General features: G+C 45.4%; 1 protein-coding gene across 10 annotated transcripts in view; it reads right to left on the reverse strand.

Annotated features, from left to right (window-relative positions):
* NHSL1 (NHS like 1) overlaps positions 1-18795 on the reverse strand; it is a 471418-nt gene that overhangs the window by 23885 nt on the left and 428738 nt on the right. For all 10 annotated transcript variants that reach the window (XM_078649349.1, XM_078649348.1, XM_078649345.1 and 7 more), the window contains exon 3: positions 14608-14720. In XM_078649349.1, coding sequence (XP_078505475.1) covers positions 14608-14720 — 113 coding nt within the window. The remainder of the gene's footprint in view (positions 1-14607; positions 14721-18795) is intronic.

An 18795-nucleotide genomic window follows, 5' to 3' on the forward strand; every position in this document is an offset into this window, starting at 1 on the left:
TACATTCCCGTCCATTGTTATTTTGCCCCTATTCTACTCTAGACAAAGACCGGCAATATGCAGATCACACCTGGTCCTCTTCCAATAGAAACAGTCCAAACAGAACTGCCAAACCTCATAACATCCCACAAGTAAGTGGTGTAGATCCAGAAGTACTCTTGAGTTCACCCTTGCACGGTTGCATGGCTCAGGCCTAGTGCTGCACCCTAGTGCCCCACACTGGTTCACAGAAACCTTAACAATCAGGAGGAGCAGCCAAAGGAAGTAGAGAAAGACATCAGGACCAGTGCTGCCTTCTCGCCAGTTTTGCAAATGGACACTAGCACAGATTGTGCACTTACGGGCATTGTCTTCGTTAAGGATATTAACAGTAGGGCATATCTGAGATACAAGGGCAGGTATGGAAGCATGGGCCAGTAGATGAAAAAAGAAATCAAGGCAATATGTGGCGGAAATCATGGTGCTGACTAACAGTTTCCTCAAATGTCTTGGGCTTAAAGCAGCAAGAGAAGACTGGCCAAGCATGTCATTGAGATCCGATCCAGGTCAATGGAGACAGTGAGCGGATAGGAGGATGGTGCATATTTTAGTTGTTTTGGCGTTGTGACTGGCAGTGTCCTATGTAATGGATAGATGACAGCAAAGCGGCCCCAAGATCAGATCAAGGAGAACTGCAGCAATGCTAAGAAGAAAGCGGCATGCACTTGACCAAACATTGAATGGCACTCGTTTGTAGGACTGCCAGACAAAACTGCTTGAGGGCCACAACCTACCAGCAAAAGAGAAAGAAAAGGCACTTCTTTGGTAGATAAAACTATGAAAAGGCTAAATGGGAGACTGGAAGCATGACTGAACTGCTTTTCCAGCAAGAAATTTGAGGAACAATCGCAGTGAGAAGGCGAAAATCAGGCTTAATGCGCCAACAAGGAAACAGTGGATCAACGTCGGGGATGCACTGTGATGTGACAGGTTCCAGCCCCCGAGCACTGTGATCAAAGCGAGAGAGCACGCTGCCTGACACACGAGATTGCATTGATTGAAACAAAGCTGCTTCACCCCCAGGGATATTGCAATCACTATCCATGATGCCACATGTGACTCCTGCACAATACATACGCACTAACAATACACACGCAAACAATACGGACGCACACAATACAAAGACCAGAGATCGCATCAGTCAAATTCATGGCGCACTGCTCTTCGGCTATATAACACATCTGTGGCATTCTAGACGCACACGGATACGTTGTTAAGTCCAGAACTGAATAATGTGTGAGGCAGTCACGAGACAGCATTCTAGTCTCAGAAGGACCAGAAACCAAAAAGAATCACTCAACAGCCACCCAACCTCTTGATAATGAGACTCAAGAGTTAAAGGGACTAATGTAAAGCTTTACTCAAAACTCAAAAACGTTGTCGCCATTTGATTTCTAGGTCATAGAAATTCCAAAAGACTGAAGGAGAAGCTCCTTGCTTCAAATGCCAGTTGTCATGCGAGTCTCAGGTAAACAGGTTGCAGTTTTCCAAATGCTCAGAGTTTGGGACAGATCCAGAGAAACAGCTCTCCTCTCTACTGGATGCCACTTTGCCAGCTCAATATACTGGTGCTTAAAGCCGGTTGAGTTCCCGCGCACTTCTACCCTTCGCTGAAAGGCAATGACCGAGTCACATGGAAAGACTTGCACAGAAGCCTGGTGTAGATACTGTGAATCGGGTGGGGAATATTGGAATGAACCGCCCACTCGTACTCAAAGCATTTTTGCAAGCGGCAGGAGTTGTAAGCAGTTGTAGTAAAACGGAAACCTGTGGTCTACTCTACAAACGCATTTGAAGACAGAGGCAGGCTCAGAGTTTCACACATCATGACAGCTTCCAGCGGAGCACGTGTATCGCCCAGTTCACATTAAGGATCTTACCACCTCTAGTTTTAAAGAAACTATGCAATGCTACCAGACTAAAACCTCTGATCAAAAAGGCACCTTAGAACATGGCCACCTTTACGCTTGCTAACTAAGGAACTTCATCCTCTGAGGTCAGAGCCTTGCCATGTTAATCGAATAGGAACACACAATTCACAGATCAGCGATCTAAACAAAAAAACTGCAGTCCCAGTTATTCTGCTACTAATTAAGTACATGGTGATGCCTACTTTTCAATCCATCTGGACTGACACTTACTGAAAATCTGGGAGTGGATCTACTTTCAACAGTAGCAGCACTGACAAGAACTGTGTAAAGGCAAATACTGGGAAACCACACCTGCAGTCCAAACATAATGTACACACAGCTTCAATGTAATGAAAAGTTACAGGCTGAAAGCCTCCCACAAATGGGGTCTTTCTGGCTTCGGGAAGCTTCAAAGGGAAGACCTGAGATGCCTTTGTGTCTGGAAGCTGGTGACAATAAGCCCCACTAACCTACTTTAGTCCTGGCCGGTTTAATGCTGTCAGAATCAATAAATGTCATTCTGAAACCGTACCGTAGCTCGCGTCGCAGCTGTCGGCCGGGGGCCTTTGGGGACTTGTGCAGTGTGACCAGTCACGGAGAGAATCCATTAGAAAAGTGCTCCTCTTTTTCATATTAATTGCCCAGACAAGCGGGCAACTGACAGTAATGCGGATAACGAAAAGAGCTGCGGTGGCCCAGCATATTGTAAACTGGCGCAAATCTCAACGCAGCGGAGGCGATGCTAAGCACTTTAGTGGCGTCTGAGCCGATTACAACAAAACACTGAAGATTTTTTTTTATTACATGTGGGTCCCACCTGTATTTATCAATAGTCACCCTACGGGATGCGGTAAGCCTCTCTTGTTGGACTAAGCCTACTTTTTTTATACAGATTGGGCGGAAGGGGATCTGGTAACTTGGAGGGCACGCACATAACAGGCTGCCTGGGAGAAATAGGGCGCATTCAGAATCAGCCTACAGGTTAGTTGCATAAATCTCTGCCTTCGACACCTGGGTTTATCCCACAGAATCACATGGCCTGTCCCCGGACTGGGAATGCCCCACTGTTGGAAAGTAAGCAGATATTAAAATGCACAGGAAAGGCCTTTTGCATGCCACTGTGACCACAAAAAAGCAAAAACTCAATTCCAATCATAATGTATGCCCACTATTTCTTCAAACATACCAGTCATGCAACACCTCGTCCCGCTAAAAGCCTCATCCACACACAGGTAGATTGTGCACGCTATCCATCAATATAAGAGTGGCGAGCATGGGCATACATAGTATTTCTACAGTGACTTATATAATTAAAAATGGTAAAATTGGAAAAAGTAAGCAAAACAGAAAGACCTAAGAAGCCCCACAAAAGTCAAGTACAGTCAGCAGCTACAAACGTTGTTTGAAGAACCTTCAAGTTGGCACTTTAAGAGGTGATCATTCTGCTACATTGTTTAAATCTGGAAGGGGGCGGGACTTGCCTATTTTTCTTAGCTGGACAGCCATATCAAAACAGAATCACACCGCTGGGCTCCAAATGAAAAGACGTAGAGAGCCAGAGACAAACTCGCTTACAAGTTACGTCATTGTGCGTCAATTAAAAAACTGGGATGAGCAAATTTTCTGAATGTTTCATTTGCCGCAGTTTTTAGCGAGTATTTTAAAAATAAATGTGGAATTTCTTTGCAATTGAAGTTTAAAGCTCAATTTTGAGTTATTATCACAATGGGGTATTTGGAGTCCTGAAGTGAAATAGGTTGAAGGGCTGTGGACAACCAGTCACAGTATTGTGCCCTCTTTATTACACCAGTTGATAAACTGCACTAAATTTAAATTGTCATCTGAATTAGGTTAGGTATATATAATCCACATAAACATACACATGAATACAACGTGAAGCAGGTGTGCATCAGTTGTCATTAACACACGTAATTCGTGGAGTATAGTTGACTTTTTTTCAAGGCTGCATCCATGGCTGTGCGTTGCACCACATAATATACTCAGGACTATTTTTATACAATTGAAGTGTCATGAAAGCAGTTCTAAATATTGTTCAGAAATCAAAATGAGAAAAGAATTAGAAATAAGTCAGAAACTGCCAGAATGTCTATGTTGCCATGTAAAATCGACTCAAAATACAATACAGCCTTAGATTACTAAACGTCTACAAATTCAACACAAATGAAAGCGCAGAAATGTTAAGACTTTTGTAGAAACTGAGCTAGGCAGGACTCAAGCATGTAAAGTTTTAATAGTTTGTGAACCATGGTAGCTACAAAACCTAAATGTGCCCAGAGTCTTCGGAAACTGAAAATCAAGTCTTTTTCGGCGACATAAGATCAGGCTGACCCTGCATTCTGTATGGCCTGAAGTCCCTGCATTTGGAAGGTCTGTGTAAGGCGCTTTCCCAAAAACACAGTTTTGAACTGATCGATGCCCCAATATCCTCCAGCTGCTGAACCCTGAAATGGCAAAGACACAACTGGCTGCCACCGCAGAGACCTGGAGCAGCCCAAAAAATAAATCTTTTTAGGTATATGAATTAAGTCTCAGAATTAAGTCTCAAGTGGTGTTGTATTTCATGGTGCCTTATTCAAACCATCAAGTATTTCGTTTGGCTTTTGTTATATACTTTCTCATATTGGCTTACAAGCCTTTAAACACTGCAAATGACTGTCAGGATTATTATCAATATCAGTGATGCATGTTTTATTTACCATGGATAGGTGGGAGGTTGACACAGCACTACCTACACATTCCGAAAGCCCCAGGTAGTTACTCCAGAGATCTCTTCATAATAGAATACCTGGCTGGCCTGATCACCTGCTACTATGCACACCTGGGAGCTTCTATGCACATTTTGGATAGATAAAAACAGAAGGAGCATATGCTCCAGCTTCTACTTGCACACTAGACCTAGGTTATTCCCTTAAAGAATGCCCATGCCATACGAAATCAGAACAAGTCCCTGGTGACCCAGACGGTTCTCCAAAAGCACTCCAAGAGCATTCACCAGGACCACACTCTAGCCAAGCGTATGCCTTGCGTACATTTTTTGATTGGTTCAGATGCTCCGTCCATCACCACCCCCTTTTGTACCACTTTGCCTAGAAATCACGACATGCTCACACTCTATCCAAGTGAATAGGCGTGCAGGGCGGGAGGACTTTCCCCTGCCTCAAATGCAGAACATGCCCAGGGCCAATCAAACTATGTGGCGGGGAGGGTGGGAGGAGCTTCCCCAACTTGGCTGGCATGGCCGTCCTGGACTGTGTTCTAAGGCCCTTTAAGAGGCGTTTCTCCACCCCTGAGGCGGTTCCCCAACCTGAGGCTTCAAAGCCAGAAGAAGAGTGTAGCATTTGTGCAGGATCTGATGCGGAGGTCTAGATGGAGTATGAGTGTGGTTAGTAGTTTTCTTTGTGATTCTCTTGCTCGGTTAGGCATTTTGGTTACAGTGAAGTTATGCTGATGTTTTGCAAAGCATCTTGGGGCTCAGACCCAGAGCTGCGCGTGAGCAAGGAGGGCCGCCTACATAGCGCAAGGTGTACAGAAAGCGCCGGGAAACCCACGGGTAGCTGTGCGCTATATAAGCTCACCTACATTTACATTTACATTAAAGGTTGAGGAAAGTAGGATTCACCTTAAGACGGCGAGTCTAGACTGTTACCGCTACGTTTAGGAAGATTTGAGGCTAGGAGGCAGAATGCTAACACATTAGACTGGCACTGATCACCACACAGAGCTCACACAGGTTAGTGCCCAGCAACAGGCCGGAAAGCAGATGCAATGGACTAGAAGGGTCCAGGGATTGGAGTGGGCTGCAGATGTGCTAAAGCTACCATGACATCAAGCTGAATGCGCGACAGCTGGATGGGCCCGTTCGCGGGCTGGGTACCTGAAGGCTCCACGGAACCAAGTTACAGCAGGCACTAATGCAAGACTGAGCTAGGCAGCCTAAGAGGGTAGGCTGCAGGAGGAGAGAGAAGAAAAGAGGGTGAGGAAGAAAAAGTAAGCACACCAGAACATACCACAGAGTCACAAGAGCATGCAGTATTAAGTATAGGCTGAAGAACAATGGACAGTATGCTCAACATCAGGCACTTTCACACATGACGAGTGGGGCATCAAGAGCGGGAAACATCCTTTACAACGCACTACCATTACGACGCAACTTTTACAACGCAAGTCATTACAACGAATTGCGCTGGAGGGCGCTCTAGAATAGGGAATAGTTTAATTACTATCCAACACCTTCCCTACTATCCACGGGGACTGGAGTTGGAATAGTAAATTAAACTATTCACTATCCAGCGTCCCCAACGCAAGTCGTTGTAACGACTTGCGATGTAAAACCTGCGTCGTAATGGCATGCGTTGTAAAAGCATGCGTTGTGATGACATACATCCATCAAGAGCACCCCGCACACAGCCCATTCTGCGTTGAAGGTGCTCCTACCTGCTGCTGAGTTCATAAAGGTGCTTTTAAGAAAAAAAATTACAATGAGACACTACTATGACCTAGTCTCAGTACTGTTAACAATACCTAATGTTTACTCTGTACTTCATGTGCACTGTTTTGGCAAACTGCTATTGATGTGTTTGCAGTGCACTTTTTTGGCAAACTGCTATTGGTGTGTTTGCAGTGCTGAGTAAATTAAATACCATCACCAAATGACAGGAAACGTATGCGATTAAAAACACAACTTAATTTTGTGGCCTCCAAGTGGTGAAAATGGCTAGTGGTGGTAGAATTTGTAATTAAACGTATTAAATGTTTTGAGTGCACTTCAAGTGAAAATGTGCTCTGAGTGAGGAGGCAAGTGAGGTAACTGGTGCTGTGCTCAGTACTGCCCAGGCAGGGTAACCCCCTTATTCCATATCATCATCGACAATGTATTTCAAGTTCAGTTTTTTTGCGCAAGACAGTGGGAGGCTCTTAAGAAAAGGAAGGCAACTAAAGCACGGCTACAGGGGTGTTGCACCATCATAACAGTTGTTCACTGCTGATGAGTACTAGTGCAGCCATCACCTTTCTAGTTTATCATTTGAGGGTAACCTGGATGGTGAAGCGTCAAGGACAGTGTCCCTTGGGGTTGGGATACACAAGATGGCGTACTTGTGGGTGCAGGGTATGCCTAGATCTAGGCAGCAAGCAGCTGCAAACCGTAGGGGAAAAAACTAAAGTTCTGAAAGAGACCACGTGAACGCCAAGGTGCGAATGCTGCGTCAGTGGACCATGAATCGCTTCTAAATGTCGGCCACTACTGCCCAACTGCTACAACCATGAGCAACAAGACTATGGGAAGATGTTCATTGGAACACAAGTTTGTGTTAAGGATCAGGGATATGAAAGTACTTTCTTTTTAATTATCGGTTTACTTTCGTATCCGATTTGTGTTTTACGGATAAATGGGTTTCTCAGCTTTTCTGTTGTATGAGTAAATTTTTTTTATAATGTTGTGGCCACAAAAGCACGTGAAACTGAGGTAAGCTATTTGTGTAAAAACTCTTGTTGGTGGAGAAAATAATCCAGTTATTAGCACCTACAGTGAGTTCTCTGTACAAGGCATAGTGCAGGCATGCCAATTACAATAAAATGGTCTTTGAGGTGTTTATGGGATTACTGTGTTATCAGGCGGACGGTGTAGGAAGGACAGTTAGTGATGTGTAGGAAGGACAGTTAGTGATGTACAGGAGGACCGCCGAGGAAAAACACATGTAGACCATCAACCACACGGACCATGGTCAATAGGTAAATGTAGGCGTGCACTCGAAGCCACGGAGAGGGTGCAGCACTACACACTTCTGCAGCTAGTTCCACACCTATGCAGGCAGCACCACCTTTCTTTCCTGGGTGCATTTCGCCCTGCAGCCTAGTATGCGTGACACGTGGTGTTCCTGTCCATCTTTTCTGAATGTCTGCAGCGATTTAGCAAAATATTCACCAGCTAGCCTCTGCTTTTGGGCACCAAATCCAGGCACTCCGTGTTGGCCACAATCACATGATCTACTTATAAGTGGCTTAACCCCTCCCATGCTGATGACGAGCTCAGCTCGTCATCAGCCACGGTTCCTGTGTGCTCATGACGAGCTGAGCTCGTCATGGCCGTTAGAACGCTCACACGCGGGGATAATTCCCCTGCTGTGCTGAGCGTTCTAGGGAGCGGGCGTGGCTCGTCATCAGCACACGAGCACCGTGGCTGATGACGAGCTGAGCTCGTCATCAGCACCGGGGCGCTGTGCGCGCCCCCCCACTCCCCAGCACAGCGGGGGAATTACCCCTGCTGCGAAGGGGTTAAAGCCATCAGACACAGGGGTGTGTGGAAGGGGAATTGTATAACTAATGAAGAGAAAATGGGATGAACTGAGGGAGACCCTGCGATGGAAGGTTGTGAGATGTCTGAAGCGGGTTTGGGACGCGGGCAAGAATACTAGTTAATGTTGTCTTTCTGGAGGTCCGAACCTGCTGTTGATGCGATCATTGTTAGTGGAGCTACAAACCATGGACTCATCCTTGCGACACACATGGGCCAGCAGATGCGAGTCACATACAGATAGCGTAGGCGAGAAGATTTGACTCAGGAGATAAATATTGCTGATGTGCACCGGAGTCCCCACTGAATTGCCGGCTACAGTAAACTGCGAGTCGATTCACAAAATCCAGAAGATGCTAGTATCGAGAGAACAAAAGTGCTCCAGTCTGCTGGTCACTATTAACACTCACTGGAGGTGGAATTTCTGCCAGACATAAACCTAGTGTGAGAGCAAATAGAGCATTCGCTGCTTGAACAGGCCTAAAAAAATTATTAATTAGTAGGAAACTGTGGTCAGAGCTCCAACTTGGCTTTGCTAGCTTAGGACAACATTTCAACTTTTAGAGGCTGCTATGCCACCCTGTAAATCACTGTGCTGTAAATCACTAGGTACTCGAATGACCTATACAGAACAGTATATGTACAAACAACCTGAAAACAGTGTCCCGCCCCACTCTAGCTGACACCACCATTAAGTACATCTGTGAACCATGAGGACAACACTGACCCAGAACCTGCTTAGAGACAGGGACCAGCATAACAACAAAGAGTTATAGGATACTTTTAAAGGAACCGAATATAAACAAAAATGAATGCAAGCCAATATAACGGGGCAGAGCAGGAGGAGGATTATAAAAATGTTTTAAAAAATTGTGAGTACTTAATTTTCCCCACTGTCTTGTACTAAAAGCAGGTGTGAGCGACAAAACTGCCATTTTGTGGCTTACAAAAACATACGAGTCGCCACCCTAAATCAGGAGTGCTGGTATGTGTGGGAGCATGTTTTGAATATATTAATATTCTTTAAAAAAGTGAGTAAAAAGTTTGAAGGTAAGCCTTACAGCAGAAGTTGGTGGGTGCAAGGGAGGAGTTCCAAGTAGAGCAAGAACAGGCAGCCCCTGGGGATCACGCAATCACCGCCGTTAGAGCAATAGAATATAGATATGGATTGGTGCTGTGCAGCTGAGGAGACAATATATGAGAGCAGAGGGTGCCCCAACAAATGGGAAATAGTGTGGAGTCATTGGGAAGCATACAGGAACTCCTGAGGGTGGTCAGACTACTAAGACCAGGGTGAGGGGGAGTGAACTGGGGATGTGTAGGCTTAGGGTCACCTAGGGTTGTTTGCTGATCCTTTAATATATTGCCGTACCAAAGGAGGGTAAATTATGATGTGAGGGGGGATGCCATGTATAAACGAATAAAGAATGAAGTAATGTTGTACAGTATCACTGATGTCTGTTAAATAAAAAGTTTTTTAAAAAGAGAATAGGTCGCCACATGGCCATCACCAGTGGGGGGCAGAGAGCTTTTTTAATTATATTTTAAGGAGGTAAGTCAAACAGCACATGCAAGCAGCGGGGAGTGCACTTGTGCCAGGTCCGAGATTTACATCACTTTTAATGAGCAACAAACCACGAGATATTAAAAGTTCTATCCCAAAAAGTGTGCGATAAGAAATGGGCGGTCAGGCTTAGTAGGGGTGGCGGAGCCCACAGGAGGACCACCACTGCTACGGGCACTGATTAAAAGCATATTCTTATTGGCGGACACCCACTTTTATACTTCCGAAATTCGAGATAGATCACAGGATTAATAGAATTTGAGGGGGGGGGGCTCTGGAACTGGCAGAGACTGATGAATGCAGTTTGTGTAGACAAATCTCGAAATGTGGTATTACTCCTAGGTTATTAGCGCTTACGGGTGGAATTTACACATATATATTTGGTAAAGATACTTATATGGGATGGTGCTGAAAGGTATAGAGAACCACCAAACTCTATAAACCGTGAGCCTAAACTCAAAATACAAATTATTACACTCCCCAGCACACGTCAAATTTTCATAAAGGTTTCCCTATCACGGTTATTCGTTGTTTTATTCCATCATTCTTGTCTTTAAAGTAGTCAAAACAGCCTATTTTGACTACTTTAAAGACAAGAATGATGGAATAAAACAACGAATAACCGATTGGAATCTTCAAAAAATTATTTACCTGTTTGAGCATGATTATTTGAACTGTTTTCAACCATAATAGGGAAACCTTTATGAAAATTTGACGTGTGCTGGGGAGTGTAATAACTGCAGTTTGTGCCTGGGGTGAAATCCATTGATCAATGGGCGGACCACGTGGGATGCATAGGATCACACATGGAACCCCTATTCCACCAGACATCCCTGGGACTATGGTTCCCATATTTGTGCTGCTCTTTATAACTTGGAAAATAATAAATAAATAATAATAAAGAAGCTTATAAAGCGCATAGTTACTCCTATAGGAGTGTCCTAGCGCTAAAGGTCAAAGCTCCTAACGGAAATCTCAGCAGCACAAGAACAAATGCCGAAGTAGAAAAAAACCAGTTTTAAAAATTTTACCGAAACAGGAGTTCTGTCTTTGAAGCCTGTCTGCAACAGAACCCGAACGTCCAATGGCAAATGCACTGAAATTTGAGTTTGCTTTATATTCTTGTTACTAGACAGGACTTTATATATAAACATATTTTATTCTCCTAAAATAACAAGAAAAAAGCTAAATGACTTTCTTGAACTGCCAGGTAGGGCACAAAATAAGCAACACTGCTGGGAGAACGTCAATGACTTGAACAAAAAAATGTGCTTCACTTTGACAATGCTTCTTGAGACATTTTCGGTCCTGTCAGTGCTGCCAGGGGCGGCAGACAGCTCGCTGAGTTGCCAAGAGCTGTGTGGGTGCAGGTCAGGGCAACAGCTCGCCATGTAGGAGACAAGCTGCAATTCCGCTAATGGGGAAATCCTGCAGACTTTAAGCTGTGCTGGTAAATCCTGAGGTAATTACAGCACATCCAGCACCCCCACCATCTTTCCAATTACCACGACTTCCGCAACGGTCGCCAGCGCGACCAGGGTCGGATGAGGAGGAGGCAACCAGCCTCAAAACCATGTGCCCCAAAATACATCCTATTTAAACAAGCACTGGCAAAGGCAACAGGAGAGCTATTGGCTTTGGCAAAGATTTCTTAACCATGCTGCTCAGCAGCAAGGCTAAAAATCACCTGGCCAAGTCACATATTTTTTTTGGGTGGGGGGGGGTTGTTTGTCAACCATGTACTCTCCCATCCCATAGTCTGACCTAGTGTCCTTCTCTGCTGCCATTCTGCCCTCGGAGTGGCCTCGTCCCACAATGTGCCCTGTCTGTTGGAGGAGAGCGAGTAGGGGACGAGTTAACAGGAAGCTGTTAGCACCTTCGCTGCGGCGGGGGAGGGTGGGGGGGGCGCGGCGCGCCCATGCTGGTGAAGGAACTACTCCGTCACCAGCCTCGGTTGAGCTGTGCTCAAGACGGAGCGGTTCTGTCTTGGCCCCGCCCGCTCAATAGAACCCGCAGCGCAGGTGCGAAATTAGCGCCGCGCAGGCGCGTCGAGCGGGCCATGAGGGAACCGCTCCGTCATCAGCACAGCGCTACCGCGGCTGATGACGGAGCGGTTCCGTCATCAGCGCGGAAGGAGTTAAGGAAGCATGTGTAGGTAGTTGACATGCAAGAGGGGATGGGGAACACAGGAAAAACAAAGGGAGGGTGGGAAGGGCTGAGGCAGAAACACAGACAACAGAGCATAGGTGGGAGGGGCTGGGGCAAGCGCAGGGACAACGAAGGATGGGCTGGGGTTTGGGGAAGCACACAGACAACGTTGACTAAGCAGGAGGGGCTAGGGGAAGCACACAGATGAAGGAGGGAGAGTAAGAGAGTAATGGGGAAAATGGAGGGAGGAGAATTACACAAGGGAGACAGCTGGAAAACACATGAACCGAGTGCTTAAATGAAAAGAAAAAATAGCACCTGAAAAAGGGACTATTTGAAGGACACTAATGCGCTCACGAACTTTGGGGCGGAGGAGGGGGGCAGAAACAGAAGACGAGGAAGGAAAGCCTATGGAAGGCGACTAATACTAAGAAAGCAAATGAGTGACAATGAAACCAGCCAGTGGCAACTAATGGAAGGCATCTAAGCTCAGTGTTGGTTAAAAACAAAAAAAAGTTCTCGCCTGAGACGGAAAAAATATACACCGTGTGACTATCACTCCCTAGCATCTTATAAAAGGAGGTCACACAAAAACACTCTCAGCCAATATTCAGAAGCCTGGCGTAAAACACAAGCATTGGCAAAGCCAAGAGACCTCGGCTCCAAAAGGCGGAGCTAATAACTTTGCCAATGCTTCTTGCCTTCGTAGGCAAACGCACACGCAGCAGCCTGGCAATGACTTTTCTATTAAACCAGTCCTTGTGCATCTGTCGTAACAAACTACAGCCATTCCTAATTACTGATCTACCATGGCTGCCAATTTATAGCTGTAAGTAAATAAGAAGTAAAGAAAAGGAAGACAAAGAGCACTCCAGTGCAAGCTCCTGAGCCCTCAAAAAAGAAATAAAGAAAACTGGGAGCAGGGTAGTAAAATGAAGCTCAAAGGGGCCCGGTAGTACTTTCCAGCTGCTGAGCGACCATTGATAAAAAATAAAGAAATGAAGTGGGAGAGAGAACAAGGAAAGGCATGCGTTCCCACGGAGTGCTGATACATAAAGAGAAAAAGAGTCCTCTCAAAGCAGCAACTGAATAAAACAACTCATCCAATCAGAACTCTGTGAAACTGAAAGGCTCCTGAGCAGGAACAACACACAGGAAATCTGGAGGACAGCCACTGAATCTAGAGCAGACACCAGGGATAGACTACCAAACCACCCAATCACGAGCAAGGGGCCGACCAAAGCGCACTCCAAGTATATGATACGCATTTGAAACAACAGGTCTGCCAACACACAGCTAAAGCTGCCTGTGGCCTGAACCAAATGACTTTTCCAGTTCCAACTAACACATCCCTCTTTTCAACACTTGAACATACCCTCGGTTTGCATCAGAAAGTGGCTGTCGCTGGCAGCCCTATATTACCCCCCTAGTATCCAGGATCTCACATACTGGACTCATCCGTCTGCCTGCACTGCTGCAAGTTCCCTTTCCCACAGGTGTCGGCAGCAGCCACACACCACCAGGGCCCATCACAAGTCGCCTGGCTGCTATGCCAGATGGGGAGTCTCAAAGGGATGGGGCTGTTATGATGCAAAGTGGTCTTAAAGAGAGGGTCTGTTTGAGAGCTCTTAGCTTCCCCTGTAGTCTCCAAACTCTCATGTGTGCCCTTACTGGATTCCTTCTTGCAAGCTGATGCTGTGTAAAGATGCCCAAGGCTTAAGAGTGTGTGACCTACAAGATCGCTGCCCAACGCTATGAGACTATGATTATACTGATTTTAGGACATTCACATACATTCACATGGAGTCACTGTAAATTCTAAACACTGACATAATCCATAGTTATCCTGAAAAATTGGCATTTAGCCAACTAAGGCCTAAACTATACCAGATGAATGTACACGTGCACTAATAAAGGGCTGCGTATGAGATCAGATCATATTTGCTTTTCTTCATTCGCAACCTAAACAAGCAAGTCTATACACAACAAGCACAAGACAATTACAAAAAAAGTTTATCAGAAAAACTGGTACAATCATCAATTCGAATGGGGCTAAGAATAGGAGAGGCATTTCCACTTTCGGGCGGAGATCTCTCTGGCTTCTTCGAGCTATAAGATTGGAAACCATATTTGTGAAGAGCCAAATTAGAACTGGCTTGGGCGACTATGGCTGACACGTCACCTACCCAACTAGAAGCAGGCAGGCAGGCTAAAGTCAGAAGAACTAGGGTCTTGATACTAGCTAAGATAAGTTCTATAATTGTTACCTATGCTGTTTCTGGTGGTTGCTTCTTCTTGGCTTCCCCTATCTGTATACTATATAATTGCTATGAACCCAGGCATGTTCCTTATACCTCAAATGGCCTGGATTCTATGAGGGTGTTGAGGTCTCAATTCACATGTTTGGAGTAGCCTTGATCTAAAGAATCCTCCACAACGCAGGAAATATCATCATTGTCACCAGAAAGGGGAAATTCATGCAAGGCAAACCCATAGTGTCAGACTCATCTCACGAGCTATCCCTCTTAGATAGCGCTCCATGCGAAGGGTACACAGAAAGGGGTGCTGCTTCCGTGCACCAGAAAGAGCGCTCTTCAGCAGCACCTGCATTAGACACTGCGGCATTCACTTACCTTGCGTTCCCACTCTTCTTCATCTTCAATGCGTCTTGTGCTGCCGGAGAAGGTAGGTCCCTGGGAGTAGTACTGCGAGCTGCGATAGCCGTCACGCCGCAGCTTGTCGCACTCTGCAAGGGGGAAAAGACAGGGAGAGGGTTAAATGAGCAGGATGTGAGTCCCCCGTGGAAGCAGCATGCGTGGGGTCATCTTATGCACATCGATGCCAGATCGCAAGCATAGCAGCATAAGTACACAACGGACACGTTGGAAAATGGTTTTTCAGGTTAATTAACAAATCCGTAGATTTACACGGTAACAACACAAAGGTGGCAGATTCATTGGTAATCAAACATGGCAAAGCACTGGGCATGAGACAGAGGAGACGGTTGCTTGTATGTGTGTTAGGGCCCTTGTGCATTTGGCAAAACGTCTGTTCAAGGCTAGGACTGTGACAACATACCTTCAGTCACTAACCTCTTGTTCTCAAACTCCAATCCCTTGCTGCACTAGAATTTTATTCAAGACATTCTTCTACAGAACATGTGGGTTTAGCACTTCTCTGGTGGTGCCACATGCTGGTGGTTTAGAATTCTACAACAAGCACCCAGCAGAATGCTCAAATTAGCATTGGCAAAACCAATAAATCTGGCATGGAGTGTCAGCCTTTTGGCTGGGACATGCCGGTTTTGTTTAGCCATGGTTTTTTGTAAAAGTTTATTGAGCTGCTGGGCCCTCCACAATATATTTTGGTCTGCAAAAGCACACCTCGCCATAGCAGTTCTTACCACTCAGGGAACTATGCAGACGTGTCCCTTGTGAAAAAGCAAAGCTGTTGGTAGCAGTGAAGTAAGCCAAAGGCTTAAGCGGGCTGACCAAATGCCCCATACTGTAGTGGGTGGAAAAAAATTGGAGTAACAACAAGCCAGCCCCCCATAAATATAAATTATATATATATATATATATATATATATATATATATATATATATATATATATATATATAGAGAGAGAGAGAGAGAGAGCGAGAAAGAGAGCGAGAGAGAACAAGAACATTTTAGTCAAATCTAGCATTCTTAAATAATTGTCCTGCATAAAACACTAGATTCTCATGAGAGCTATATGGGCAGATGAGGTTTAGGCTTGGCATCAGTATCCTCGGCCTATTCCTCTGGGCAGATACTGTATTAGGAATTCTCTTCAACAGAAGCCTGAAACTTCGCTTCCAATAGCAACTAAGAAAGCGGAGCAACTGGCTTTCCTGGGTTCGCTCTGACAACGAGCGCTTGGATCCTGGATCCCTGCCCCGGTGAGTACCATCTCAAGTGATGCCCACTTTTTCTCAATGTCTACTCCATTGTCTTTTCTAACTTCAACGTTTTATAGAAGGTCAAACTCTAGGCGCTATGCCTAACAACAGTTGGGCTCCTGGTCTGCTAACTGCACACAACATAACATGGAACCCGAAAAGACATCTTGGTCTCGGAGTATGAACTTTAAGAGAAGATGCAAAATGTGTGTGTGTGTGTGTGGGGGTGTCACTATGAACTGGCACATTCTTCATACCAGTCTGGTATAGCTGGCATGACGGACTCACGAAGATCCTGTACCAATCAGACCATGTCTACTCCAAGGAAGAAAGCATCGCCACGGGCACATACAGATGGCACAGTGAAAAGGACATGGTACCAGTGTCCAGGAATTCTGAGGCAGGGCACCAGATACATTCAGGCATGAAGAGAAAACCCTTACACTGCATCTTCAAACAACGGAAGGATTAAGGAAAGAGACGAAAAACAGGAAGACAAAAAGACAAATGAATCCATCCTAGGAGGCTTTGATATTCAGACTCCAGGCCTTGCTACTGTTCTCTCGACTTTCAATGAACATCTTTCTGCTCACCTACCTTTCATCTAATGTTTTCATACAGAGGGGTCCCTCCCTGGAGCACACAATGGGAGAAGAAAATCCCATGTTAACAGCCATCTCTTTGTCTTGTTTTGCTTTATTTAAACGAGTATTTGGCTTCCAGATCAAAGCACAGAAGTAACTCCCAGCTGCTCTCTCATACCCACACGAAGCACAGAGACAAAGTTCAGGACAGCGCTCTAATCGTTTTAAAATCCCGTTTTCCTCTCGCATGCCTCTTTACGGAAGTGATGAGCATGTTTTCATCACTGCACACATCGCTAGAAGGCAATGGGGCAGACAGCATGATCCTGTGTGTACTTCACCTAAGGTGAGGGCAGGCATGTGCGAGCAGGCTGGTTCAGGGCAGAGTGACGTCTGTCATCGCGAGCCTCTCATAACAGGAAGGAGTCAGCTCCTATGCTTGGTTGCCTGCAGGTTTCCGATCGGGGGTGGATAGTCAGTGGGAGGCCTCCTCCTGGATTTCAGGAGGAGCAGACAGCAACTACTGCAAAGTGTATGGAGGGCAGTTACTTCTGCCCCACCAGATTAACCCCGGGAAACACAATAACTTTACCCTTGAAACTGACCCAGAAAAATAAAACCATCAGTGCCTGCCATGAGCAGAGGGCAAAGAAGGTGATTGTGGATCCCTACACAGGAGCCTATGATATTGCACATTTTGGAGATCTGATACATACAGATAATCAGAGGTTTTAGCTGTCCATATTGACATAATACAGGACTGAGTGATGTGCATAAATCAGTTACAGGTTGTGGATATGCCAGAGAGGGGCATATTGTGCTTCTATCAGAGTCCAATATATTCTTAATGTGACAGATGCCTTCATAGTGGGTTTGTGCCCCTGAGCTCTATAATGTCCTATATCATTTGGCAACAAAATGTACATACATCAGTGGCTAATTCCCCAAATTCTCAGAGCAAAAGAATTGAGAGGTGTGGTACTGTCTTTTACTAAACGACTGGTCCAGAGAAGCTTAGGGTATTATTTGAAAAGCAACCCTGGGGCCACACAAAATACAACAGAAGTAGATAGTAATTTCAGCATTACTTTAGAGTCTTTACCTTTGGTTCCAGAAGTCACGACACCCAGTCTCATTTGCGGTTTAGCCTTCATTTTATTAAGATATCCTTCCCAAGGAGCTTGAAAACCAATATGTGTTTCAAGTCAACCATCATATTACCAAGGTAGGAATTACATCTAGCTTTCATCAGTGCCAGTTGAGGGTGTGGGTGGAGCCAATAGACTGGGGATGAAGCCAGTGAAGGAAGTGGGTGGAGCCAAGGAAGTGGGTGGAGCCAGGGAAGTGGGTGTGGCCTCCTACACAAATTTGAGCACTTGGACTTAATATTTTACAAATTAAGCACTGCCTACAAGAAACATAATGCAGAAGTATTAGCAATGCTCATCTTGTGGCTGACTTCCTTACCACCACATGCAGCAGCACTGACCAACAAGGGTGAGGATGGAAAATGGCCACGGACCCCGAGGGTGTGTATAGCGTGAACAGCTGCAGTGTGCATTTCAGTGGCCTTCTGATCATAACGGAGAGTACATCCATTGGCAGATTGGTGCAGCTGCACCTGTGAAGAATGCTTTGCTGTTGTATTCAAATATGAGAATTCAAGCCCAGTTCAGAGCGAGGATTGGGATTAGAAAAAGTAGTGAACGGCTGAGGTGTGCCAAAGCCGAAATGATCCGCTCACAACAAACTATTAGACCATTCACCTGACTAACCATCGCAATAAGGTAAAAGACTTCGATACAACTGGAACGGTCCACTCAGTGCAGAATAACACATTAAATACTGCATTCGAGGCAGTGTTGCATCATAACATACTTCAAAATCAGGTACACGCTTCCCATTACTCGACCTCAGTACAGTGGTGAAAGTACTGACCCAACCTCGGATTGTCAGGGTAAAGCTCTTCGTACATTCATTTGGAAACACATCTTACACATGCTGCAAGATGTTGGGGCTAGGCCGCAAGCCACCCTCTTGGCCAAGAAAAATGATGCTTCTACTGGGATGTGTGAAATAAAGTTGCTCAGAGTTATCGTCCTTGTAGATTACGCACTAGTACTTTTTACCCACAGTGCAATCTTCCAAGGTAAACCTTCATACAATGCCAGAAATATCTACAAGGCTATTTCCAAAGCCCCAAAAGACACTAAATGCAGAAATGTTGTTCCTAAATCTTTTCTGTGGAAAACCAAATTCCACAAATTATACAGAAGAGTCTCCCCGACTAATGGCTGCAGGCGATGTTTGATGA

This window comes from Lissotriton helveticus, chromosome 6 (assembly GCF_964261635.1).
Source record: "Lissotriton helveticus chromosome 6, aLisHel1.1, whole genome shotgun sequence".
In the NCBI taxonomy this organism is placed as follows: domain Eukaryota; kingdom Metazoa; phylum Chordata; class Amphibia; order Caudata; family Salamandridae; genus Lissotriton; species Lissotriton helveticus.